Source organism: Lagenorhynchus albirostris, chromosome 17 (assembly GCF_949774975.1).
Source record: "Lagenorhynchus albirostris chromosome 17, mLagAlb1.1, whole genome shotgun sequence".
Lineage (NCBI taxonomy): Eukaryota > Metazoa > Chordata > Mammalia > Artiodactyla > Delphinidae > Lagenorhynchus > Lagenorhynchus albirostris.
This window is the reverse complement of record NC_083111.1, coordinates 13836878-13864801: the sequence shown is the minus strand read 5'-3', so window position 1 is coordinate 13864801 and position 27924 is coordinate 13836878. Positions and strand designations below refer to the sequence as shown.

The window sequence follows — 27924 nt, the reverse complement described above, 5'->3', positions numbered from 1 at the left end:
GTGAATTTCAATCACCCGTCTGTATTTCCGGGCTTATTGGTATCTTTTTCTCTGATGACATAAGGGCAGAAGTAAACTCTTGCAAGGGAGAATTTTTAAAGGAAATAAGAGCTCCAAGTAACTAAAATAATAACATGGACATATTCACTTCCAGAAGAAAAAACGGATTCTGAATAAGCCAGGTGAGGCGCCCCTGATCTGCCTGAGCTCTATGTAGTGCACTGGACTCCAGAGCAGTGCTGCTGGCCCCCAGGAGAGTCACTTAACCTTTTTTTTTTTTTTTTTGCACTATGCAGGCCTCTCACTGTTGTGGCCTCTCCCATTGCGGAGCACAGGCTCCGGATGCGCAGGCCCAGCGGCCATGGCTCACGGGCCCAGCCACTCCGCGGCACGTGGGATCCTCCCAGACCGGGGCACAAACCCGTGTCCCCTGCATCGGCAGGCGGACTCTCAACCACTGCGCCACCAGGGAAGCCCGAGTCACTTAACCTTTCTGTTCTTCACATGTCAACGGGAGTAGAGTGTTATGACTCACGCAAAATCCTGAGAACCGGATCTGGCGCTCAGTAAATTGTCAATAAATGTTATCTATTATTATATTGCAGAAAACAGGAGGAAGCAAAACAACCAGTTAACCATTTAATAGCTATTGAATTGTTGTTCTTTTAACTTTCTCAAACCTTTTTAAGAGTTTAGCCTTTGGCTATGTTGTCAGGACTTTTTGATATTTTCCCTGCAATATGTCATAACTTCAAGGATGCAAATATAGGCTACAAAATAGTGGATTACCCTCCTATCAACCTTGGAGGAAATATCTTTATTGGATAGCATAGCTATACTTGTAAAGTAGTTATTTAAAACTATCTAGACGAGATCTGTTTATATTTCTTTAATCCTAGAAGTTTTTCATCCAAGGTTCGTGCCATCTTTTAAAACGATTGCCGACTTTTTAGAGACACAATTCTCATCCATCCATTTATTTATTCTGGTTATTGTTTTGCGAACAGACTGAAGGGGGATATAGGCAGAAGCCGGGAGACCAATTAGGAGGCAAGAGGTGGGGCGGCAGCAGGACCATGAGAAAAGATCAAATTCTGAATACGTAGTATTCCAGGTTAGACCCAACAGAATGTAATGATAAATTAGCTGTGATGTGAGAAAAAGACATGCATCAAGATGACCATGATGTTTTTGGTTTGAGCAATTAGAAGAATGCAGTTGCCTTTTAAGGAGGTGAGGGCATCTCAAGATGAACTGGTGTAGGAAGGAATGTCCAGAGCTCTGATATTTTATACTTGAGATGCCTCTTGCACATCCAAATGGAGATGTGGAGGTGTTAGATGGTAGGGGGGTCCGATAAAATGCAGGACACCCAGGTAACCTGGAATTTCAGATGAATACAAAACAAATACTTCATGGCACACACTTCTACTAAAAAAAGCTATTCATTGTTTGTCGGAAATTCTAATTTTACTGGATGTCCTATATTTTTATTTGACAAATTTGGTCGTCCCATCAAGTGGGCAGTTGGATAATGAGAGGTCAACCTAAACACCATCTTTAAAGCCATGTGATCGGATGAGATCATCGAAGAAGTGAGCTCGGACTGCAATGCAAATTGATCCAAGGAGTGAGTCTTGGCACTCGGTGTAGAGGTCAGGTGATGAAGAGAAATAGTAAAGGATACTAAGAAGGAGAAGACAGAAAGTTAGGAGGGTAACCAGGTGAATGGGGTATAATAGAAGGCAAAATAAAGCAAGCGTTTCAGGTGGGAGTGATCAGCTCTGTCTACTGCTGCTAATAGGTGAAGGATGCTGAAGGAGAGAGCTGGGAAGAGATGGATGAAAGAAGAGATCCTGAATGGCATCCTAATGCCAAAAACATTTTTGGCTGGGCTGTGACGGGAAGAATCTGACTAAGAGTGTGTTCAGAATTCTTTTGGCTATGAAAAGGAGGGGCAATTCTTTCAAGGAGTTTTATAGAGTGAAGAAAAGGAATATGTCATCACCTGGAGAGGAAAATGAGGTCAAGAGGTTTACTTTTTAAATGAAAGAGATAAGAGAATGTTTGTATGGGGATCAGTATGATCCAGAGAGAAAGAAAACTTAATGATGCAGGAGGTGGAGGGGATAACTGCCCCCCAAATGTCCATTTAAAAAAAGAAGGAATGGGATCTGGCGAGAAAATGGGGACTTGACCTTGGCTAAATATAGAGGTCACCAGTGATAACCTGTAATAAGGTGGCATTTAGGGCAGGGGTGTAGGGAGGTAAGTAGAAGTGGTGGTGGTATTTCATGGGAGTTCTCCTCTGATTGCTTCAATTTTCTCAGTGAAGACGGAAGCCAGGTTGTACTTTGCTGAGAGTGAGGGTTAATGAGAAGGTGTCAGAGGACTAAACCACTTTATTTCTTGTCTATCTCTCAATGTTTTTGCAGTTTCATCTTTTCGGAGTTTTTTCATTCCTCTCTTATAAAACTTTTGACTTTTCGTCTTGTTTTCCTGGTGGTGCACGTGTTCTATCTCCCCTCAGAGTTTGTAAACTCTCTGGAGGCAGAGTTCATGCCAGTTCATCTGTGAATTCCTATGCCTGGATCGTAGTAGATGATCAATGAAAATTTATTAAGAGAATTAAGGTTTTAAAAACAAAATGCACTATAATCCCCAGAAACTCTTTTACTTAAGCTAAAAAGAAATACATCTTTTTTTTCCTGACAATCCACTCTATATTGTGGAAGATTCAGACAAGTTAAATCAATTCTTTGATCCAGCAGTTAAAAAACTGTGCATTACAGAAAATCCTATAAAATTGTATTAGCAACCTACACTGAACCAGAAAACCACTTTAGTGTGTGTAAAATTATCAAATAGCATAAGCATATCAATTAGGGTTCAAAGTGGAAAGAAAAATTCTTGAAATAGGGCCTTATAGATTGCAAATCATAAGCAGTGTATCCTACATAGACCTTTAAATACAATTTTAAAACATGGAGTTTTTTAAAATGTTGCCAACTACATTCTTCGAAAATATTAACCAGATGAAATTATGTAAATATTTTCAAAAGGGTAAGAAAATATAAAGAATTATTCTCAAGAAATCACCATATATTAGGGGCTAAAAAGTGCTGATACGTTAACATATTTACAAATAAAATAATAGACACGTACTTGGTGAGTAGATTAGGTATTAACTTCAAAAGTCTACGTAATTATGGCTCTGCTTTATTTTAGAGAATAGATCTAACCACACACTATGTAAATTTAAAAGATATTGTATTCAGTGTTTATGTAATTGTGTGGTATTTCCTCTAAAATTATAGTGAAGATATCTATAATTAAATAAATGCTCTCTCCAATTACTGTAAAGTCCCATAATCTTTTTGCTTCTATAAACAAAGAGCTACTGTAACATCCTTATGAGAGATACCCACTTCTGACAGTTTCACCCATTTCCACTTTCTTTTAGAAGAAAGAAGTAACCAATTAACTCTGCAAAGATGAGTTATCACATAAATACACTAAGCTTCAGTAATGAGCGATAATGCCAATGTATTCCTCCACTTTTACAGATTGGCTAATTGTCTTTTAAATTTACACATTGTGCCTTTAACACTAAAACTGTTTCACAAATTTCAAATAGAAAATGAGTTTTTAGTCAAATGATCTATCTTCCATTTGCTCATGCAGTCCCAATAATGTCAAAGGAGCAACTATACCTGGATTCATTTTCAACTATTTGATGTAACCATTTTCAAAAGACTAGCCGGCTCAATAAAATAATCCATCTAAAGTAAGGTTATTGTAAACAGCGGACTTGCAAACATGTGACTGCTCAGAGCTATCAGTCCTGTTCATTTTATTCTTCTGAGTTTCATTTTATTTTCAAATTCCTTCTTTTCCTTTCTGGGATTAAGCCTTTTTTTTTTAATTCAGGAAAAATTAAGTTTATTTTTTTGGTATGGTGTGAGGCTGAGACTTCACAGCTGAATATACTCAACATTCTAAACCTCCAATGTCTGTAACATGCCCCCTGGTTATGCTTCCTTGGTGCGCTGTCATTGTCTGAGGCTGCTTCCTTACATATGGCGTTCTTCTCTAACTGGAACTATTTCACTGGAGCTGCTGAGCGTTATTGCTCTCTCCACGACTAAGACAGAGCCAGAGAATGCTAGAGCTGGAATGGTCTTCAGAGTCCATCTTGTCTACCATCTTCTTTATGGCTGAGGAATGAGGTCCAGAGATGGGATTTAACTCACCTTTTACGCTGAATAGTGAGATAACCGGGACAAAAATCTAAATCATGTTACTCTCAACTGGGTGCTCATATTTCCATGTGCTTTGAATTAAAATTTACTTTCCCATCTTCCTTCTTCATGCATTGCCCAAGTTCATTTTTCTTTACTCTCCACAAAAGATTTCACACTGGAGCATTGTTCTGTTTTCCTTCTTGGGATCGTATTCATGACCTAACTTAGAGCTTGTATAAATGCCTGCAATATTGGCATACCAGCTACCTTCCAGTGACATGTTTTGCTTTTTTTTTTTCCTCCAAGCAAATGCCATCTACACAGGGGATTATCACCTATTTCTCTTATGTGTCTCCTAAGTTTCACGTATTATCTTTATTACGGCACTCATCACGCTGGACTGTCATTGTTCACTCAGTTGCCTGTCCCTCGTTAGAGACAAACACCTAACTCTGTGTTCTCAGTGGCCAGGGAGCCCCTGAATCTACTCCCCAGCCTTGTCCATCGGCCTGCCTACAGCCATGGACCCTGTCTGGAGGCAATAATGTGTGGCCCACCCATGTTTTTCCCTCCTGAAACAAGAGTACCTTATCCAACAGAAAGAAGTTCCAAAAAACCTTTCTCTCTCCTAGCTTTTCTCCAAATCAGATTCCCCAACTCAGGGCCCTGTAGAAAATCAAGCAGTTATTTCACTTTTGCATAGGAGCTGTTTTTGGAAGTAGCCAGAGTGCCACTGTTTACTTCCTTAAGCTTTTCCTCCTCTACCCACTCAGAGGCTGCAACCCCAGAAAAGGTTCAAGGCAGAAAGAGGAACGGAGGAGGCTGATGGAGATGGTGGAATGCTGTGTTCTGGGAAGTATCACCTTTCCTGTTTTTGTGTTCGAAGTAAGAATAGATACAGGAAGAGCCCTGGAGGTAGGGTAAGATGGGTGTCATCATTTCTAATAGAAATCTGTTTTCCAGAACCTCAAAGAACCAGGCAGAGGCAATGGCCCTCAGCTCGACAACACCTGAAGGCCCAGCCGCACTGGGAGCTGGCAGGAACCCTTCCGATTATCCTCCCATTTCGCTGTGGAAGGTCATCTGGCGTGTCCATTTCATGCCATCTTAGAGTCCCAGAGAAAGTCGAATTTCCTGAAGGAGAGATGGGCTGGGAAATGCATGTCAGATAGAGGAATCTGAGTGCAGTTGCCTCTGGACCGTCTAGCACAGTGGTTAAGGATTAAGCATCCTATTTACCTGGAGTCATATGGTCTGGGTTTCAATCCCAGATTCATCACTTCTTAGCTACATGGTTTTAGCTGGGCTGGTTTGGTGCCTTAATTGATGCCCTGAGTTTCGTCTTCTGTGAACTAAACATAATAAAACTCATATTTCGGGTCACAAGAAAAAGTAGCCAAGTGACTTTTATCGAAGCTCACTCTGGGCCAGATCTCTGGGTCTAGAACATCATATTATTGTTATTTTATTTTCACAAATACTTTATGGGTTGCTTCTAATACTTGCTCCATTTTACATACGAGCAAACTGAGGTTTAGAAAAGTTAAGCAACCTGTCCAAGGTCATGCAACAAGGAAGTGGTAGGTGTGGGGTTTGAACCAAGCCCCTCACCACTGCACTACTCAAGCAGCATCACTAACACAGAGTCAGGAAGGCCAATACACGTAAGCCCTCAGCACAGCTCTCACGCTCAGTCACAGCGTTCTACGGGCAGGAATGCTTATTTGGTATTATTTTGAGATATATACATATTATGGTTCTCTGAAATCATGACAAGGTACATTAAGGAGTAGGACACACCTTAGTTGTTGTTTTATTCTTGACATGCTCTAATTAGCCGTAGTGTAACTTTAGGCAAGGTTCTTATCCTAATGGTATCCCCTCTTTCTTCATCTAAATAATGAAGTAATATATAGCAATTGGTTATCTTATAGTAAATGTGGGTTTAAGATTTAGGGGTCTTCTTCCTGGCTCTGCATCTGACCCCAGGCCTCATTTCAAAGTGGAGAAGCATTCTGCTTCAAAATTTTTACAGGATAACCTGAATAAAGTGGTATTGAGAGTGTTCATACTAGGTATCATCTAAAAATATTATAAAAACTTAGGTTAGAAAGAATCATCCTTGTTAACAGAGTGAAATGTTTTGGTATATGGAGATATTTGTCTGTCATCATTTTTTCTTGTACCTAATCCAAAAGACTGTGTTGGGAATTAGGATATAATAGATAATTTTTTTTTACAGATATTGACTGCAGCCCAAGAATTAGGCAGGAATAATAACAGAAAAAGAATACTAAATAAAAGATGCTTTCTAGCGTAGCAGTTTATTGTAATGATTAATCTTACAGTAAGATTTTCAGAATCTGAAGAAAACATACAAGTTGGCTAGTAGTGCAGGCTATATAATTGTGTTAGTTCTTAATATAAACTTTGGAGAGTCCTTCTCGAAGATGTGGATCAAGTCTTAGAGATTTGATCCAAATTTTTCACTTTTTCTAAATGACTATAGAAGAAGAAGCATTGTTATAATCTTTATATATTAATAAGAATGCAACTATTTGTTCTTTAGATGACCCTTGTTCCAAAGTTATTATATTTAAAAACCACTTCCAGAAAATCAAGCAGGGGCCAGTTGAAGAACATATGGTATGCTAAGGAAATCACTGCTTTGTTCTAAGATGTTACGGAAAAGAAACACTTCTTTAAAGGTCCCATATGAATAGCCTATCTTAAAAAAACAATGTTAGGGTCTGGACATGAGCAAAAATTTGGTGATAAATATTAGACTGGTTACTCTTGCCAAATACAAAGGAAAGCTTTGAAATTTATTTTCCAATTGGGCATACACACCAATTTATGTTTATCATCTGTCTTCCGTATTGATAACAGCTTACTTCTCACAAACTCTCTTTTGTCGAATAAGGGACAGACCCGATCCAACCCAAAAACAAACAAACAGAAACCCCAGAAAATATGAATTCTTTCAGTAGCTCTGGAATTAATTAGATACACTGACCATTTTGGAAACTGAAGACATTAACATGCTTTGAAAAAGATACTTCTGCTCCATCTAAACTTAGCCAGCACAAGGAAATAAAAACAGCCGGAAGTAAAGTAGGCAGATCACTCCAAGTTGTGTTTCTCCAAGGATGGCCCACAAGTAGAAATCATCTTAGAGGTTGTTGAAACTGTCCATTTCCTGGTTCCCCAATCCAAATTCACTGAAGCCTCAGGAAAATAAAAGCACAGAATGTTACCACATGGGACCATGAACCCGAAAGTGTGGGTCCAGGGGGAAGGTTGAGTGTATATGCAATTCACGCATACAACCTATTTGGATGTCTGAGTTTGCTTTTAATTAAAAAGGGGGATTATTTCTAAATACCTCAGAGAGTCTGAGAGTTGAGAGTCTGAGCTAGGTTATCACCTGAAATATAGTAAGACCTCAATCAGGTTAAATTTTTTAACCTCAAGGATGGTGGAAGGCCTGAGAGACATAAAATCATTAACTTCTCTTCAAGAGACCATGCTAGGAAATTTGAAATGATTAGGAAAATGAAATACGATGCACAATCAACTGATAGTTCAAGATGGGATCTCAACCTCTCTTTGACAGGGGATATTAGAGTGTGGAAAATTACCTGCAGGCACCGAAAGAAGTGGACCTCCTGGCGTTACAGTCTTTTTCTGGGGTGCTCGTGAGGAACAGTTGAAGAGCTATATAATCATTTATTCACCAGATTTAGGACACATTCTTTCTGCACAGAAAACTTGCCTGAAGTCAGGACTTAAAACAAATGTTTTACATGCTACCCTTTAATAGTTAAGACTTTTTGTTAAGTGAGATAGTAGATCTCTTTCTTTTCATCTACTTAGAGTTTGGTCTTCTTTTACTATGGACTGAAAACATCCCAACTGATATATCAAACTTAAGGAAATAATTAGAAACACAGATATAATTTTTGTATAAAGATTGCCATGTTGATTATCATGTCAAAAATGGAAACAATAGCAATCCAATTAGTGTAACTATGACATGATACGAACATTAAAGATACTCTGAATATTCCAAAGAATATTTAATTGGAAAATAGATTATAATATTTTCACAATTTTCAGTTGTACGTAGAGGATAAGGCCTGAGTGTGTGTGTGTGTGTATATATATATATACATATATATACATATATATGTATATATATATACATACATATACACAGAGAGAGACAATTGTTAACATTTTTATATTTATCTCCTTGTTAAATAAAATAAATATATATATATTTAAAAGGATATAAATATAAAAATGCTAATACTTGTCTCTTAATTTTAGATAATTTTAAATTTCTTTCTCATTACCTTTCTAAATGTTCAAAATAACTTACAGTGAATAAGAAGTATTTTATAATCAGGAACACATGTGTATATTTAAAGAAATGCTTCAGGAAATGGAAAACTTTATTTATGACAAGGTAACTGGGAATCCAGTTAAGAGTAGCTGGGATCCTGGAAGGAGAAATTGAAAAATCAGAAATTAATGGCAACATATTCATCATTTTGAATAAAACTAAGGAAAAGATCTGCCCTTCCGTGCTGGACATATGATAGGGATTTCCATAATGTTATGTGCTAGGAAGCAAAGCAGAAGGGAGAAAAAGACATATTTAGATGATAACTTTTTTGTTTTTTTTCCTGCAGGGGCATGGGGAGTACCTGTTATTGGAATTCTGCTTGGAAGCATAAGGAAGTAGGCATGAAGGCTGTGTGTAGGCTCATGGCCTTGGAGTTTTCAGCAACTGTAACCCCGGGCGTGTGGCTCACCCCAGAGCACAGCCTTCCCACTGCAGTGTTTCCTAGTCCCACATTCTTGACGTCTGAGTTACTCTCCTGTCAAAGTGTGACACTGAGCCATGTGCTAGAATCATATACCTCCCTCTCAAAATATTTGACCAACAAAATGGGATTAAAGTTGTGTTGGCAAAGGTGGGTTATAATGATTTTACCTATTGGGAGCTATTCATCTGTATGTTGTCTTTATCATTCCAGATGTTGTTTGTGGAAGGAGAATGTGATTGCTAGCCAAAATCTACATTATGTCATCTGCTCAGTTCTATAAACAGATTACGCAAGCTGTACAGACACATGCTGTGGGCTGTGGTTAGCTAATTACGTTTAATGCAAATATGCACATGTATAATTCATTTTAAAGGGATTAATTATAAGTGCTATATTTTAGTTATGAGGGCTTTTGGAAAGACCTCATCATAGAAGTACACTAGAGCCATTTAGCAGCTTTTTAAAATGAATACAAGCCATTTGGAATATTGTATACAAAACTGATTTTTGTGAAAATACTCACTAACTACATTGACTATGAGATAATTTGGCAAAAACGCTAATCTATATTGCAGATAGATCTGGTCCAGGTGTACCTGTTGTCAAAACATAGCATTTCTATTTTTATTTCAAATCTAGGGTACAGACTGTTTCCAAATACAGTCATCTGACTATTAAATATAAACAATGAAGCATAGCATTTGCCCTGGCAGCAAATAACTGAGCAAATACGTTTGTTCCTTGGGAAAGTAAAAAAAAAAAAAAATTGCATCATGTTGAACAATGTTTATATTGTTCACTCAAACTTCTGTTCCCTGTGACACTTTTGCTTGCCCACTCAGTGTCTGTTCTCCCCTTCACCTGTGGTGATGTCACCTGATTTTGATTGAGGCAGTATGTAGCCAGGTGCAAAATTAAATTTCCTAGCCTCCCTTTCAGCTACAAGTGGTCATGTGATCATCCTGGCCAATGTTGTCAGTGATTGCATTTTAAAAGTGATGATGTTTAAACAGGGTATTTAAAATTAAGTAATAATTCTAAAATTCAAATGAAGAAGACCAGACCTGTGGGGTATGCGATATTAGGCAAAGGGAACAACATGAACAAAAGCAGTAAGACTGAAATCATTTGAAGATCTGAGCCCTATATCTAGTTCAGAACTGTTGTTGAGAAAAGTCCAATAGGAAAGACAATAGAATAGTAGACAGGATTTTGAAAGATAACAGATGTTATACATATCAGATTTAGCTTGCCTAAATGTCTTAGGTGTTCAAAATAATATTAGCTTATATAGGAAAGAAGTTTATTTCTCTCACACATAAGTTATTCCCTGAGGAAGCCAGTCTAAGGCAAGCTAGGAAGCTCTGATCATTATCAATTCGAGTTCTCTCCAGTTGCTCCACTGTCTGTAGAATCTCACCTCACAAGTTCAAAGAGCTAGTCTGGCTCCAACCCTCATATCTACAATCCAGTTATCAGGAAACACAAAGGGATAAAGGAAGGACATGCTACCTCCCTTTAAGGATGCTTAGCAGAAGTGGTACTTGACACTCTTGCTTCCATTCCATTGGCCACAACTGAGGCATACGGTCACAGTGAACTGCAAAGGAAGCTCTGGAATTTAGCCTTCAGTGTGGGAAGCCATGTGCCTCCTACAAAAGGCGGGGGGGGGGGGCTCTATTATTAAAGAAAAGGAGAGAATGGATAATTTGAAGACAACCAGTGGTGTCTGGCAGACCAACCAAAGAATCTTAGAATGAATTCCATAACGCATACAGAACAGGCAGCTTTCAGGAGGGTGAAACACAATCAGATTTGTTCTTTGGAAATGCCATGGTGCAAAGGATGGATTCGAGAGTTGTAAGGGGAAAAACGAACCAAAATTGGTTAAGAGGCCACTGTGATAAGCAATGACACGATGGCAGTGGGTAAAGAGAAGAGACGATGGGTTTCCAAGATAATTCGAGGATACAATTTAAAAGATTTGATGCCTGATTATGAGAGGATGAGAAAAAGAGAGGAAGAATGACAATTCCTAGAAAATATGGCCACAGCCAACAAGATAAGAAAGAATTCAGAAGTGAACTTCTAGAAATGGCCATAGAGCATCTCAACTGGGCAGAAGTAACCTTTACATTTACAGATCATGCTGGTTGTGCTCTTACGTGTTGATACGAATCTGGGTGCTTTTTCAGAGGAGTCTGCAAATTTGCTCAACTTAAACTACTTTAATCTCAGTAAAGAAAATCTATAATTTTGGCTACTTAACAAAATGGCATAATCTTAATTTACCAGATCTTTCCAGATATGGGAAAACAGAAAATACTAACAAAACTGTCAGAGTTTATTGTATGCCATTTAATTCATACACAATATATGTCAAGCACTGTGCTAAATTCTCTTACTCAATTTTCCCAACTCTGTAATTTTACCAATTTTACAAATGAGCAAATGATTCAGAGAAAGTTTATTTAACTGGCCTGCAGTCAAACCAACTTAGTAAGAGACAGAGCTAGTATTTGAACCTGGGTCTGTCCATACTTTTGAACACTCCATCATGCAACATACACAATGCATCTGAGGTCATTGTATTTCTGAAATGGAAAGAAAAGAAAAAGTACACTAAAGATCTTCATAAATGTGACAACACAAGTATTACGTTCTGTAAGGAAAATAGGAAAGATGAGACATTAATAAAATATCCCTCCCTGTTACTTCTCTATTGCAGAAATAATGTTTAATGTTTTACTATTAAATATATTGCTTGGATACACTAAATGACATCACTATATAAAAACAGTAGAAAAACTGGAAACCAAAGATGGGGAGTAGAAAGGTCAACACTCCTAATGTCTATATACAACACCCTAGTGGCAAACCATGTCTCCTTCCTTTAGTTCTCATTTTTCCTGAGCCAGTCACAGCCTTACTGCTATGGACTGAATTTTTGTGTCCCTCCCAGAGGCATATGTTGAATCTCTAAACCCCATTAGGATGGTATTTGGACGTAGAGCTTTTGAGTACAGATGACATCATGGAAGTGGAGCCCCTGATGGGATTGGTGCCCATATAAGGGGATTGGAGGACTCAGAGCTCCCTCTCTCTCTGTGTTATGTGAGAACATAATGGGAAGACTGGCCATCCACAAACCAGGAAAAGGGCCCTCACCAAGAACTGAACCTACTGGCAACTTGACCTTGGACTTCCCAAGGTCAAGATGCCAGTAGAAATTAATGTTTGTCCTTAAGTCACCCAATTCTAGCAGCCCAAGCTGAATAACACGAGTGAAAGTCCTTAGTTATGTTCTTAATAATTGGTCCTTAGTTATGTTCTTAATAATTGCAAAGATAAGAAAATGAAACCGATGTTCATAAAGAAAATTAAGAACATGCAAGAAATCTTAACAATGTAAAATTTTCTTTGTTTTCCCTCAACTCATCTCTCAGGGCACATTGGGTCTATCTCAGGTTGGTACCAGAAAGTTCTTCCCTCCTACTGTATCACCATCTTTTTTTTCTTCTCCTCTAAAGACCTGCTAGTCCATGTATCACTTTACCTTCCCCTACTCGTCCTGTTTGCCTATTCTTTCTTTGGGACTCCTGTTCTGGCTGTCAGTTAACCAATTCTGACCAGACTTCACCTGGGGAGGAGGGAACTGGTGGGAGAGTAGAAGTGAGGAGAGAGGGAGGATGGAGAGGGGGGTTTGTGGTTTCAGATCCTAGGAGGATGGAATGAAGAAATACTGACACTCCAGTTCCCTCCTCAGAATGAAGCACTGCAACCCTTTCTCTTGTTGATATTGATCACCTGAGTTACATCTGTCTCTTTTCACCCTCCAACCAGAGAGAAATTCTCTCAGTCTGGGTTAGAAATCCAGTAGGTTAGGTGGTGGTGGGAGAGACATCTCCAAACTCCCACACTCAGTGGTGTGGAAATATCAGGCAGTAAATATTCCATAGAGAAAACGTCCTTCCCCTGCTTTGTGAATCTGGGAACCATCCAGAAAATATGATTTTAGAGGAGATATTTCCTTCTAAGAATCCAGGATGAACACTTGGGCAGTTAATTAAGTATGTGTAAGTGTCCAGTTAACACTAGGTGGAGAAGCACCAACTAAATTTTCCTTATAATATGGAAGAATGTGTTACGTACTCTATAGGTGTGGAGAAATTATCATCAGAGGCATATTTTCGATTATTTGCATGTTATAGTCAATGCCATTCTATACTCAAAATACTCTCATATTCAGAACATTTTATGAGTTCTCTTGCCTGTACTGCAGTATCCCCCAAATAAGCATTTTGTTGCGAGCTTTCAGAATACTATGCAATTCTAGAAGTTACATCGCTAAACTAAATGATAGAAGCATTTCTGAACCTCTCTTTCAGATTAAAATTTTTCCTTTAAATGGAATTTTTCTCCTGTTTAATTTGCAATATACATTCTTGAGCCTGGAAATAGCTAGTTGTATATCTACACATTAATAATAATAATAAAACAAGTAACTTTCATTGAGTACTGAGTCTGTCTCAGGCTTTGTGCTAATCAACCTAAAAATATATTCTCATTTAGCTTCACAATAACCTTTAAGAGTTGGGTAATATTTTTCCCATTTTACAGCTAAGTAAATTGAGGCTTAAAGAGTTTAAGAGAGAGACAGTACAGCTATTGACTACCTGATCCAAAGCCTAACTGTAAACACTATACTTATCTATTTTCCTACAGTCTAATTAAGTGAATGCCAAGTTTTGTCCTATGGACCCTAAGGACTGGCACTCCACTTATTCAATGCATATTATATACAGAATTTATACTAGCAAATGCTTCTTTAAATTCTGGCATTTTTAGAAATACTTAAAATGGTGGCAATGAGTCACACAGAGAGGCTCTAAGTCACTGTGCCTTTGTCAAGAGAATTTAAGTCTCTGAGTAATTAAATGTTGGGAAGATCAGTACCAGAAGTTGATCAGAGGAAGAGACATCCTATTGTGGTTTTAGAGGTCCTCCAAACATATCAGATGTAAATCATATTTCTATTTAGAGCCTCTTTAATGTGTTTTTATTCTTTCTTTCCTCAGTGACTCTTAAATGGGATAATGAGTTACTACCAATTGTTCATCTTGGTGTGTATGGGTCAATTTACTCCTGGATATTTTATCATTTCTAAAGGAGAATGTGCTACAGCTCTAGAAAAGTTGTGTCTATAGACATTAAAAAGTGCAGGTCAATATATGCTGAAAACTATTTCCCTTATAAAATTATTAATAAGGGAAGTTGAACATGATTCAAAGACATGGAAAGATATCCACGGCTCTTGGATTGGAAGAATTACTATTGGTAAAATGGCCATACAACTCAAAGCAATCTACAGATTTAATGCAATCCCTATTAAAATACACATGACATTTTACACAGAACTAGAACAAATAATCCTAAAATTTATATGGAATCACGAAAGACCCAGAATTGCCAAAGCAGGCTGAGAAAAAAGAAAAAAGCTAGAGGCATAACCCTTCCATGTTTTAGACTATAGTACCAAACTACAGTAATAAAAACAGCATGGTATTGGCACAAAAACAGACACATAGATCAATGGAACAGAATAGAGAGCCCAGAAATAAACCCATGAACCTATGGTTAATTGATGTACAACAAAGGAGGCAAGACTATACAATGGAGAAAATATTGTCTCTTCAACAAGTGATATTGGGAAAGCTGGAGAGCTACATGTAAATTAATGAAATTAGAACATTCCTTCACACCATATACAAAAATAAGCTCAAAATGGTTTAATGACCTAAATGTATGCCATGACACCATAAAACTCCTAGAAGAGTACATACTCTTTGCAAAACACTCTTTGACATAAATTGTAGAAATATTTTCTTAGATCAGTCTCCCAAGGCAAAAGAAATAAAAGGAAAAATAAACAAATGGGACCTAACTAAAACTTAAAAGCTTTTGCACAGCAAAGGAAACCATAAACAAAATGAGAAAGCAACCTATGGAATGGGAGAAAATATTTGCAAATGATGCAACTGACAAGGGATTAATTTCCAAAATATACAAACAGTTTATACAGCTCAATACCAAAAAATCAAACAACCCAATCAAAAAATGGGCAGAAGATCTAAACAGGCACTTCTCCAAAGAAGACATATAGATGGCCAAAAGGCACATGAAAAGATGCTCAACATCACTAATTATTAGAGAAACGTGAGTCAAAACTACAATGTGGTATGACCTCACACCAGTCAGAATGGTCATCATCAAAAAGTCTATAAATAATAAATGCTGGAGAAGGTGTGGAGAATATGGAACCCTCAGACACTGTTGGTGGGAATGTAAATTGGTGCAGCCACTATGGAGAACAGTATGGAGGGTCCTTAAAAAACTAAAAATAGAGCTACCATATGATCCAGCAATCCCACTACTGGGCATATATCTGGAAAAGACAAAAACTCTAATTCAAAAATATACATGCACCTCAATAGCACCACTATTTATAATCGCCAAGACATGGAAGCAACCTAAGTGTCCATCAACAGATTAGTGAATAAAGAAGATGTAGTGGGGCTTGGTGGGGCTTCCCTGGTGGCGCAGTGGTTGAGAGTCCGCCTGCCAACGCAGGGGACACAGGTTCGTGCCCCGGTCCGGGAGGACCCCATGTGCTGCGGAGCGGCTGGGCCCATGAGCCATGGCCGCTGAGCCTGTGCGTCCCGAGCCTGTGCTCTGCAACGCAGCAGTGAGAGGCCCGCATACCGCAAAAAAAAAAAAAAAAAAAAGAAGGTGTGGTGTGTATATATATATATATATATATATATATATATATATATATATATAAAATGACCTATTAACCATAAAAAAACAATGAAATAATGCCATTTGCAGCAACATGGATGGACCTAGAGATTATCATACTATGACAGAGAAAGATAGATATCATATGATATCACTTACATGTGGAATCTAAAAAAAAAAAATGGTACAAATGAACTTATTTACAAACCAGAAATAGACTCACAGACATTGAATCACCTTGTTGTATACCTGAAACTTTGTAGATCAACTATGCTTCAATTTAAAAAATAAAATAAATAAAGTTATAAGCAATCTTTGAGGGAAAAGCTAACCAGGCTACTTAATTAATAATCATTTTACATAAATTAAGATGTAGCAAATTTAACAGCAAAGACATATCATTCCAGTGTTACACATGCATGTAAGACAGAAAATTCCCAGTGTTGTTTATTAGTAATTTAATATATAGAGAAATATGGGGCAAAAAGTTTCACTGGATACCTTCATCAGCTGTCTCTCATCATTCTTCTGCTTGATGTTTCTCAGCACATATGGACTCAGATTCTCAGCTACAATGTTAGCTTACATTTTTAATTTATTGCTCAGTAAATGTGTCCTTCGGCTCTTTCATGGGTCTCAGTGGTATGCAGGGATTGTGTAAACTCTATGCCAAGGATGAGATAGCTATACACACAGTTGAAAGTCAATAAATTTGTTCTCCCTTAAATAAAGTTTACCTCTTTTGCAAATATATTTAAAGTGCAGGAATTAAATGATACAAATCCTATTTACTACTGGAATTTAGCCCTTTAAAACCCTACCGGTGTCTGAGATATTTTGAAAGGCTGAAAGAAAAATCATAGGATGAAAATAATTTTTTTGAAAACAGCTTTAGGAAAGTAAAGTTGGTTAACTATTTAAAAAGTAACCCTTATGTGGAACATCAAATAGAAAAGCAGAAAATAGAGGTGTAAACAATAGAGGTATAAGGAATAGAGGTACAAACAATTAACTTGAAACCGCTTTTTTGTAAGGTACAACTTAAATCTTTAATGGAAAAAATTTTTTCTTGAGCTACTTGCAAAGATACATAATACACACTCACACCACACACACAGTGGGCTGGGGAGGGGAGCTTGAGTTCATAAGTTTTTTCCTAGTTCATCAATGTTAGTGATTTAAACAAATACTAAACTTGTATCCAGGAACTTTTACAGGGGGCTTTTGTGAGTAGCGGGTGTGTGTTTGGCGGGGGGTGGTTATGTGTGAATGTGTGACTGTATGTGATATTTTTACACATTCTTTTTTAAAACATTAAGCTTTTAACCCAGTTATTTCATGCATTTATTGTGAATTTTCTAAATTCTTAACTGCAAACATTTTAATATATGTTTTAGATCATTTTGAACTAAATAGTAATTTACTGGTAGTTTAAATCTACTTTGCTCACTGGTTGGATTGCTAGAATCTCTAATGGCGTTTTAAAGCTGGAGCATCATGTTATGTCGTTATCCCACTAGATTTACAATAGCCTGTAAAATCATTATTACAGAATCTCACAGTTTTCTTCTTTCCCATTTGTCTTATATACCATTAGCTTTACTTTCCAATTATGAATCTATTTTATGAGTATATAACCTTTATATTGAATGGCAATATTTAACTCACATAATTCACAGAATCACAAGTAATATTTTACAGTGCCAATTTAATTACAAAACCAAGATACACAATTCTTAATTACGGGTGAGTACTATATAATACATTCTTTAGTCTTAAAGGACAATACCAGAATTCTTTTTTTCTTGTATTCCTAGAACATTTATACTTACTTTTGATTTTATTCCTTTTAACAAAAGAATAAGAAAATTCTATATTTCTTGTTTTAAATATCCAAGTAGAATGAGACTATGAAGTTGGAAAGGGTACGTAAAAATATTTTTGTTCTCTTTTAAAATTTAACAAAAACTAGAGAAATAGTTGAGTGTGAATGATTTCAGATAATCCGTTAATATTTGAGCATGAGTAAGTCGGCCCCAAATTCAAAGGCAGTGAGGTGACCTAAAATCAATAATATCTGTGTAACTTAGAATCTAATTAAAATAAAACATTATCAACTTTATTGAGAGGCAACTGTAGGCTTTAAGAAGAGTACCAGAATTTGAATTACAGAACTTGAATACATGAGTGAGTTGGGAAATTTGTTGGTTAATCCAGAAACAACAAACTATATGAAGTCCTTAGCATGTGGAGTGGAGAGAACGTAATTTCAAGCTCTGTTTCTTCCTCTTACTAATACCTATGTTGGATATGTTTCTCTCCAGAACTAACTAACTAACTAACTAACTAACTGACTAACTCTTTGAAACACCTTCTGCACATGCATTCTGGGATACCACGTGCTTCTACCACATTGACTAATCCTCAGTACCCAAATCAAATGTTTGATTTGAAATGTCCTTTTCCTGGGCTTTTCCCTGGGCTTTCATCTATATTTTCCCTACATGATATCATGTGATCCCAAGTCTTCAACTACTATCCATCAGCTGATGACTTCCAAATTTATATCTCTAGTTCTAACTGCTCTTTTAATTTTAGAATTATATAGTCAACAGCTGTCTTGGAATATCCACATGAATATATAATTGGCATCTTTATTACCCTGTCAAAATAAAAGTCTTGACTTTCCACCCCAATTTGGTCCATTGATATATCAATAAATCATACCACAATCTAGCCAAGTATATAAACCAGAAGCCCATAGCTCATCCTTGATTCCTTCTTTTTCCCCATTTCCCAAAGTTCACTCTGTCAGCAAATCCTATCAGTCTTATGTCCAAACTCTATCTTAAGTCCACCTACTCCTCTCTGCTTCTGCTGTTACCCCGCTGTCCCAACCACCATTATCTCCCTCCAGGACCACTGCAATATCCTCCTCACTGGACTCCTGATTCCCAAATTTGACTCTGTGCAGACCACTCACTGCAAAGCCACCACTCTCCTTCTAAAACCACGTTAATGACTTCCCACTGTATTTGTAATAAGCAAATCCATTGGTGTGGCTTATTGGCCCTACATGAATTGCCCTGCTTACCTCTCAGACTTCATCTGTCCTCACTCTCTTTCTGTGTCTTATTCTTGTCACACTGACTTGTTGTTGTCATATCCATGCCATTCTTTGGGACTCGCCCTGACTCTTTCTTTGGCTGGATCATTCTTAGTCTTTGGATCTCTGTTCTAATGTCACCATTGCAGAGACCTTTCTTGAACACTCCATCTAAAGTATTTATTCAGATGATTTAGTTTTCTCTATTTTAACTACTTTTCTATTTCCTTCAAAAATTTGTCATAATCCATAAGGATCTTATGGTTTGATTTTTTCACTTGTTCATTATATTTCTACCTTCCCCAGAATGTACATCTTCTGAGGGCAGTAACCCTACTTATATGGCCAACTCTTCCACTCTACTGAGAATTTCCTGAAATATAGTAGGGAATAAATATTTACTCAGTCCTTACAACCTTAATTAATTCATCAGCTGAGAGGAAGAAGTGCTTATGTCCTAGTGTTCTTGGGAATGTGAAATAAGACAATGTAGGTATTATCACAGGATATAAAACTTGGAATATTACACACAAACAAAAGACCCAAGAGCAAGCAGCCATTATCAACCCCAATCAAACGTGGTATCCATAGATCCTAGGGTTGGCCCATAATGGTATAGGTTATGGCTTGGCAAACTATGGGTAAGAAAGATTGTTACATTTTTAAATGGTTGAAAAGAAAAGAAAAATAATATTTTATGACACATGAAATTTATGTGATAGTACATTTTAGTGCTATAAAGTTTTTGTGGAACAGGGACACTTTTAGGTAGGCACGTGTTATTTATATATTTTCTGTGGTGCTTTCTTGCTACAACAGCAGGGTTGAGTAGTTGTGATAAAAACCCTATGACCAAGAACAGCTTGTCGTGTGAGAATAGATTATATCAATTCATACCTATTTCTCTATGATATAGATTACTTTATCTTCAGTTTGTTGATATAGAAACCTAACTTAACCAATGAAATCTGAGCTTTCCTCTTATTCTAGGGCCCAGTCTGTCTCTCTCTGTCATTTAATTTGATTTTTACAACAATCGTATAAAACATAACATTACTAAAAGGTCATAAAGCTCATAAAACACAGAGCCAGAATTTAACCTCTGATCTCTGCCTCCAAAGCGTCTTCTCTTTTCACTATGTTATTACTGACTCTTTCATGATTGCCTATTGTGAGTGCTACTATCCAATTTATTTTTCCCATTCATAGACTTGGAGACAGGTTTCCTACAAGCTGGCTGTTAACTCTTATGACATTCTTAGCAATTTAACTCGATAGATTAAGAAAATCACTAAAGATCTTGCAGTGGTATAAAGGAGCCAACAATAATAGGCTATGCATCGGATAAATACATGGAAAGTCCTAAAAAAAGTCCTTAGAGAACAACCCAATTAACCCAACGGCTCAGACTAACAGCCTGCATTAAGAAGCTGGACCATCTAAGATTTTCACTGGTTTAAAAGATGAAAATTGCCACCTGTGCCTACTTCTCGGGTAGCGCAACTGCCAAAGGTTTACATAGTCAAGCAGTAGAAAATGGTTTTGAAAATATTTTTAAAATAAAAATTAAAAATGAAATATCAGTTTATCTTCCAGAAGCTAAGGAACTTGAATATCCTAAACTTTGCTCCTCCCTCTTCTGGCCCAGATTAAACCATCTCAGTGAAGCTTTTCTGGGCACCCCCGCACCCCACTTATCCCGGGTATCCGTAGGCCCCACATCTGATATGATTCCAAGGCCCCATGTGCATGCAAGTGGATGTGTTTGTTTGCAAGTCCATTTCCCCTACTCAGCACCTCGAGGGTTAATCCATCTTCTATGTATCTCTATAATTTATACATATAGGACAATGGCTAACATCTAATGCTTTATAAATGTATTTTGTTTATTCAGGTAAACCACCCCCGTAGTAGTGACCTAAAGCAATGTTGTTTATAACTTCACTTTATCGGGTGACAGATGAACACTCAGAGCAAGTTGAAACAGACTGACTACAAGCAGAGATGAGCTGAGCAGGGCTATAAAGGCAGATGGAAAGACAACTTCAAATCACTCTAGATAGATGTTATGGGTGGAAGTGTCGCCTCAAAAAAGATATGTTGAAGTCCTAAACCCAGGGCCTCAGAATGTGATCTTATTCAGAAAGAATGTTTTTGCAGATGCAGTTAGTTAAGATGAGGTCGTAGGGAGTAGGGTGGGGCCCTAGTCCAATGTGACTGATGCCCTTATCAGAAGGCAGAGATGGAGACACAAATGGAGGAAGCCAGGTGAAGATAATGGCAGAGAGGAGAGTGATAGAGCTGAAAGCAAAGGAATGTCAACAACTGTCTGCAAAACCACCAGAAGGAAAGATGCCTCTACACATTTCAGAAGGAACATGTCCCTGCCAACACCTTGACTTTGGACCGATCGCTTCCATAACTGTTAGACAATAAAATTCTGTTGTTTTAAGCTACCCAATTTGTGGTACTTTGTTATGGCAGCCCCAGAAAACGAAAACTATAGGAATGGATAACAAACAAAGGAAACTAGGGGAAAAAAGCCCGTAATACCCTTTATGTTGAATAATAATGTTAATATCAATAGAAGGTCTGTCATTGTTGGAGAACTTCCTATGATCCGACACTGCCTTACATACATTATATTAATCAATTCCCTCAACAGTCCCATGGGATTGATATTACCAGCACTGTGCAGCTGGTAATAACCGACTCTTGTGGGGCTGGGAGGAGAGGGAAGGAAGCTCTGATCTGAGCGCTGCCAATTTCTATGGTGTGACTCTTCCTCCCATGGCCCACTGAGAGCTGCCATAGTGACACCAACCAGATCACAAAATTCCTGAAAATCGAACACACACTCTCAAGTGTCAGTGTGAATTGGCTCCATCACTGGATATTATTAACCCTATTTAATTGATGAGTAAAATAAGTTTGAGAAGATTAAACAACTTGCCCAAGAGCATCAGAATGTCCAAGGTGACAGCCCAATGGGAAACTAGACAGAACTGGCAGTAGAGATGAGCTCTGCTAAATCACAGATTCAGCCAGAGACTGTGACATCATACAATTTTGTGCAAGGGATTTGCATAGTCTTATTCTCACCAGCATCATTTTCAACACAAACCCAGTTGTATGATCATGGATATACGTAGTAATGTACATTTTGCTTTTCTATGGATAAGTACAGAAAACTCATAACTCATCTAAAAAAAGGAAAATAAACGTCTGTTACTGAACAATGGTGATACACTATACTGGGCAGGACCTGGCAAGGTCAAGGAAAATCAGCTTCAATCCTTCTGGCAAGACTTCAGCTCTGTCCAGATTTTTTTATTCTATCTTCACAAACTTCCTAGAGTTGGCAGCATTTTTCTTCACATAGCCCTAGTGCTACTCCATACAAAAGCAGATATTGACTTAGCATAACAGCAACAGAGGGGTGTGATTACATCCTTTGCAACCTCTCATCTATGGTTTCAGCCACACATTGGACCTTTGAGAATTACAGCATTGTGAAGTGATTTGGGCTGGATAGTAAATGCTGTCATCATGTCTCCATTGTCCCATCTACCCTGACAAATATATACTTTAAAATGGTGTGGTTGTTAACACTGCTTCAAGAAAGGTCCCAAGATCCCCTGCCATCCAACTGCTGTCCCTGTGCAACTCCCTTTCAACTGTCATAGAATTTGTAAAACAACCATTGATTTGGCATTGAGCCTGTATCTTAGGGAGTAAAACATTTTGATACAGGATAAAATTAAGTCTTCTACTGAATACCAATTACTGGCTCATTTAAAACTTATTCCTACAGCATCAAATCAACTTGCTCTATCTCAATGAGGAGTGCTTGAAAAAAACAAAACAAAACAATGAGGAAGTAATTTTTCAGAAGCTACCATTTCTTGGGGCTTCCCTGGTGGCGCAGTGAGAGTTGCGAGTTGAGAGTCCGCCTGCCAATGCAGGGGACACGGGTTCGTACCACGGTCCGGGAGGATCCCACATGCCGCGGAGCGGCTGGGCCCGTGAGCCATGGCCGCTGAACCTGCGCGTCCGGAGCCTGTTCTCCGCAACGGGAGAGGCCACAACAGTGAGAGGCCCACATACCGCAAAAAAAACAAAAACAAAAACAAACAAACAAAAAAGAAGCTACCATTTCTTTTTCTTTTTTTTCATTAGAAAGTCTGGTGCAGGAATTTTACGTGTATTTGCTATGTTTATTAGAATCTGGGAACCATCTATTACATTACTACATTTAATTTCTAAGTTTAATGATAAAAGTACTATAAACGCCTTGAAGATCAGTGTATATGTTATCATACATGGTTAATTTTCCGGTTCAGGCAAGATTCATCAGAAAACCTAAAAGAAACCCTCCATGAATCATCAGGAGGATAAATGGATTCAAAACCTTTAAGTTTTAATGGACGTCCAAATAAACCCTTGGCTTCAAAATGCAAATTTCCAACTTCTTCTGATACAGATTAAGATCTCTGAACCATCAATGACAATTAGAGAGAGGAGAAGAATTTAAATTGTACGACTGTCAGAAGGAGAATGTTAAGCAGGTTTCACAAGTTTATTCTAGTTTGTACAGAAAGATCAAATGATGAGGTCCCTAACCACATTAGGTAATGAGGAAAATAGAATAACATGATTTGTCCTTTGTTGTAATGACTATCTTTTGTAGCAAGCACTGCAAGGGGACCCGTGAAGATAATGGGCCCAGGTTACACTAGCTGGACCTGCAGAGGGTGCCCTGTGCTCTGAGAAAGAAGGCTTCTCACAGAAGCTCTAGAAAGCTCACCTCAGCCAATTCCTGTCTTTCCTACCACTTCATAATTTGTAATTAAATAAATGCTTTTGTTAGTTTTCCCTTCTCCATCCTCCTCCTTAAAGTATGTCTCATTCATCTTTGCAGAGCTAACAGTCTCCATGGAGCCATGCATCTTCAAATAAATGAAGAATTGAAGCTTTCCCAGAACACTGACCTAGATGAGAATGTCGCTGTTACCCTTTGTGGGAATGATTGTCTATTTCTTCTAAAATGCTGATAGCCATTTTTATTAAGCCAGTAGTTGTGCTTTATCTTATTTGATTCTCAAAACTAACCTCTGTGACAGCTATACTTCCCCCCCAATCCTAAGAATAATCTAAAGCTTGTACCTGTAGAACTCTCTGTATTAGTGATTCCATAATAAATACTAATATGTAGGGGCTTCCCTGGTGGTGCAGTGGTTGAGAGTCCGCCTGCCGATGCAGGGGACACGGGTTCGTGTCCCGGTCCGGGAGGATCCCAAGTAAGTGTCAATACATGGCATTATTCTCTATTTAATATCTGCAGTTCTCAATTAAAAATAATTTCTCATTTCCTTAAAGTAATTTTTCCTCTGACTGCTTAACAGGGAGGTGATTTCTTACTCAGCAGTGCTTTGTGTGTTGCTGGAAGAACTGAATGCTGCATTTGTGAAAAGCCACGAAAAATTAGGCTCAACAATGCAACAGCCTGAAAAGGAGATTCAGGAAGACACGTTCACCCTGAGCCCTGTATAGAGGAATTCACCCAATTCTTCCTCATTCTTGAAACTGGGGCTGGGCATCAGAGACAATTCAACTCTCTTCATTTTCAGAAGTATGCAGCTCCAGGGTACGCAGTTAGAGAAATAAAACAGATAGCTGTCAAACAATATCACTACATCAGTTGGCAAGACATACAACCATCACAAAGGACGAACAATCAACCTTTGTCTGAAAGGTACAGGTTGCCACCAGGGATTAAGCTGGTTCCAAAGGTTATGGTTTCAGAGGGATTAGTTCAGTGTTTAGGTCCTTATCACTGTAAAAGTACCTGGTCATGTATAGCATTTTTTAAAAATGTTGTGAAGCGTTTGAGGGTCGTCTTCTTTGTGTATTAGTGGGTTATCTGCTCCGCCCAAGAAAAACATCTCTTCCAGCTAAGGAAGTACATCCTGGGTCAAGCTTGGAATGGCTTTCTGTTTAAACACAATCACCTCTGAAAAAAACCCAAGTTTTATTCTTGCACCAAAACAGATGTTTATGGGTGAAGAAGGGGGTGTTATGAAAAGACAGAAGAGGAAGGGAAGTTTGGGAAAGAGATGAAATATTACTTAACTGCTTTTAATGCAGCAAATGGCCATGGTTTTGTGGCCTGCATTCCTTTGACATCTCCTGCCCAGACATCCCATGACCTATAGTCATTCTTTTTATGTTGATGTCATCCTAACCAGAAGCCAGATCTTGATTTGCTTTATAAAATGTATCCGGCTGCAGTTGTCCCTGCCAGGAACCACAGTTTCCATTTTGTTTTTGAACTCGGTGGATCTCTTATTGTACTTTCTTTTCCAGGATTACCCCGATTTGACAAATCATGAATTCTCATTTGAAGTTTTGACCAAAGAGAGGGTGTTGGAACAGTTCAGTTCAGCTGTCTACAAAGTTATGATCAACCTACTATAAAGCCTGCCAGCAATTTATATGCTTTTAAAATCATGTTTAGCCTAGGACCATATGGAAAGAGCTATGTGTGTATAAGGGAATATTTTATCTTTTGCCTTTGTTTAAGGTACTTTAAATGCTCACTGCAAACCCACATTTGGGAAAATAAACAGTATTGATGCTGTCTTGGACACAGCACTTACTCTCACAGTAAAAGTATCTCAAAGGGCACTCTATTAAATGAAACGAGGTTTATGCTCATTTGGCATTTCCAGAAAGGTTATTATACAGTTGTGAGGTTCCCTTGACATCCTTAGTCAATTAATCTTAATTACCTTTACCAGTTAAGGAGATCATCTATAAAAATATCTGGTTTAAATGAATCATAGCTCATCTGATGTTCATTTTCATTAGGCAATGATGTAGATATTGCTTCTTGATAGAACACGTAGTTTCTGTGACTTATGGTTAAACTGATGATTTCTCTTTGGCCTTGTTTGCTTTACAGAACCCAAAACTGATACAGTTTCATCTTTTCTTAATTGACAGGAGAGCCATGGTGTTTTTGCAGCACTCAGCCACAAGTTGTTTAGTTTTGGGATGCCCTCATGAGGGTCAGGCCTCATAATTTTTTTAAACTTTATTAACAGGTGTTAGAACAATCAAAGCTGGAAGAGGGGTTAAAATTTTCCAGCATTTTGTTCTCCCTAAAGGTAACCATTCATTTGTTTTGAGAAAGTTACCCAAACCAACATGTTAAATATTTAAATAAACAATTTTTTTTAAGTACATCTTTTCTGGAGGGGAGAAGGGATAGCTATTAACCTAAATGCAGATGTTTTAGCATGAGTAGTTTACTGTTCTCTTTGGTAGCAAAAATTATTGTATGTGGTTGAAAGGAAATCATTTCATTGAGTAACATTTTGCTTTCTGGGGTGCAGGGGTAGAGTGTAGAGGGTGGGGATAAGAAATGTTTCCTGGGTATAAATCCATAGATCGCAAGTATGACTACAGGTCAGAAACACCTAGGGAGCTTATAAAACACCTCAAAGTCCAGACCCCACCTTGGAGGCTATGAACTCTTGGGTCTGAGGGAGTGTGAATGACTAGAAGTCTAGATACTAACAGACCAAGGAAATGGCCTGAGGAGGCACTGCTCGGACGAGAGAGCTGTTAGTTTCCCACATGAATTGCCAATGCACCCAGGAGAATGGCCCAGGGGTTAAGAGCCAGCACCCTGAATTTCAACTAACCTCTTACTCACCTGCCCCATCAACTCTAAACCAATAGCAGCTGCTTTCCTTTAGAACAAAATTGAAATGCTAATAGTAAGATGACTCTTCTAATCACTGAAATGAGACTGTTCAGGTGACTGAAAGGAACCAGAAAAGCCAAGGACCTCTCTGAAACTTCACCTATGGGAGAACGTGACCACTAGGATGTTAGCTCTTAGAGCACAGTTACTTATTCATTTATTTTTCCGTTGAACACGGAGCAAGAAAGTCTGCCCTCATTCCAGTATCCAACAGGACTTTTTAAAGAACCAACTAGATGTCTACAGAAGCTGAGACACGGTGGCGTTTCCTCATCAAAGCAAGCGAAACCCGGCCGTATTAGGACCTGGTGTTTGGCTGCATCAAAATCAGTGTATTATTGGATAAAACTTTAAGGAAATTCCCTGGTGAGAATAGAGACATTGGAAGCCAGAAAAAAAGCAGCCTTAGGGCACTGGGGAAAGCACTGATGGAGACTGTGACAGCAGGTACCAAGGGTCAAAGACAAATAAGCAACCAACTAAATAAATCAATGTGATGGTCGGTCAAAGACAAAATGCCCTAGAAGCGGAGTCAGGATTACTCCCCCAGAGATACATGTGCTTAGTTCAATGATATTATCATTCTGTTTAAAATATTACTGGACTCATGTTCTACAATTTTGAAATATACAGAAGTTTATGTCTAATTTTTGTTTTTAAGACAAATATTGCATTTGATTTGAAACATGGAAAACCTAATATAATATTCTCTCTTCTAGCGTGTGCCATTAGGGGTAGTTTATTTTGATTTTCATTTCAGTTCCTGAAGGCCTTTAGAATGTCTAGAATCAGGGAAAGGTAACCTTTGTAAATGGGATGGAATCAATAGTAATGCCATAGACAACTTCAAGTGCTGGGTTAATTTTTTTACGGTTGATTTATAAGGAAAGGCTGAAATCTGGAGAAGCCCAGGAAGTTAGGGTCATCACATCACTCAAAAATTTTCCATTTCCTTGAGGGTGAAGGAAGATAACACGGGCCCAGAAATGGCAGATATAACAGTTTCAGACAAGAGATGAGTGTTTTTCCTGTCCAAGACTTTAAGTGTCTCCCCGTCTGTCCTTTGTAGTAACGCAGTGAATTATAATTTCAGGGGAGTAATGAGTGTTAGCAGCTAAGGCACCTGAAGCATGTAGTGCCAGTGTTATTAACAAGGAAATTGACTGG

General features: G+C 38.0%; 1 protein-coding gene across 1 annotated transcript; it reads left to right on the top strand.

Moving 5' to 3' along the window:
- Window positions 1-1917: 1917 nt before the first annotated feature.
- On the top strand, window positions 1918-25463 carry LOC132508419 (uncharacterized). The gene is made up of 6 exons (XM_060128574.1): window positions 1918-2025; window positions 5018-5129; window positions 5208-5322; window positions 8942-9226; window positions 24392-24533; window positions 25353-25463. Exons 1-6 carry the CDS (start codon window positions 1945-1947, stop codon window positions 25461-25463), a joined length of 846 nt encoding a protein of 281 aa, XP_059984557.1. The 5' UTR covers window positions 1918-1944.
- The last annotated feature ends 2461 nt before the right edge of the window (window positions 25464-27924 follow it).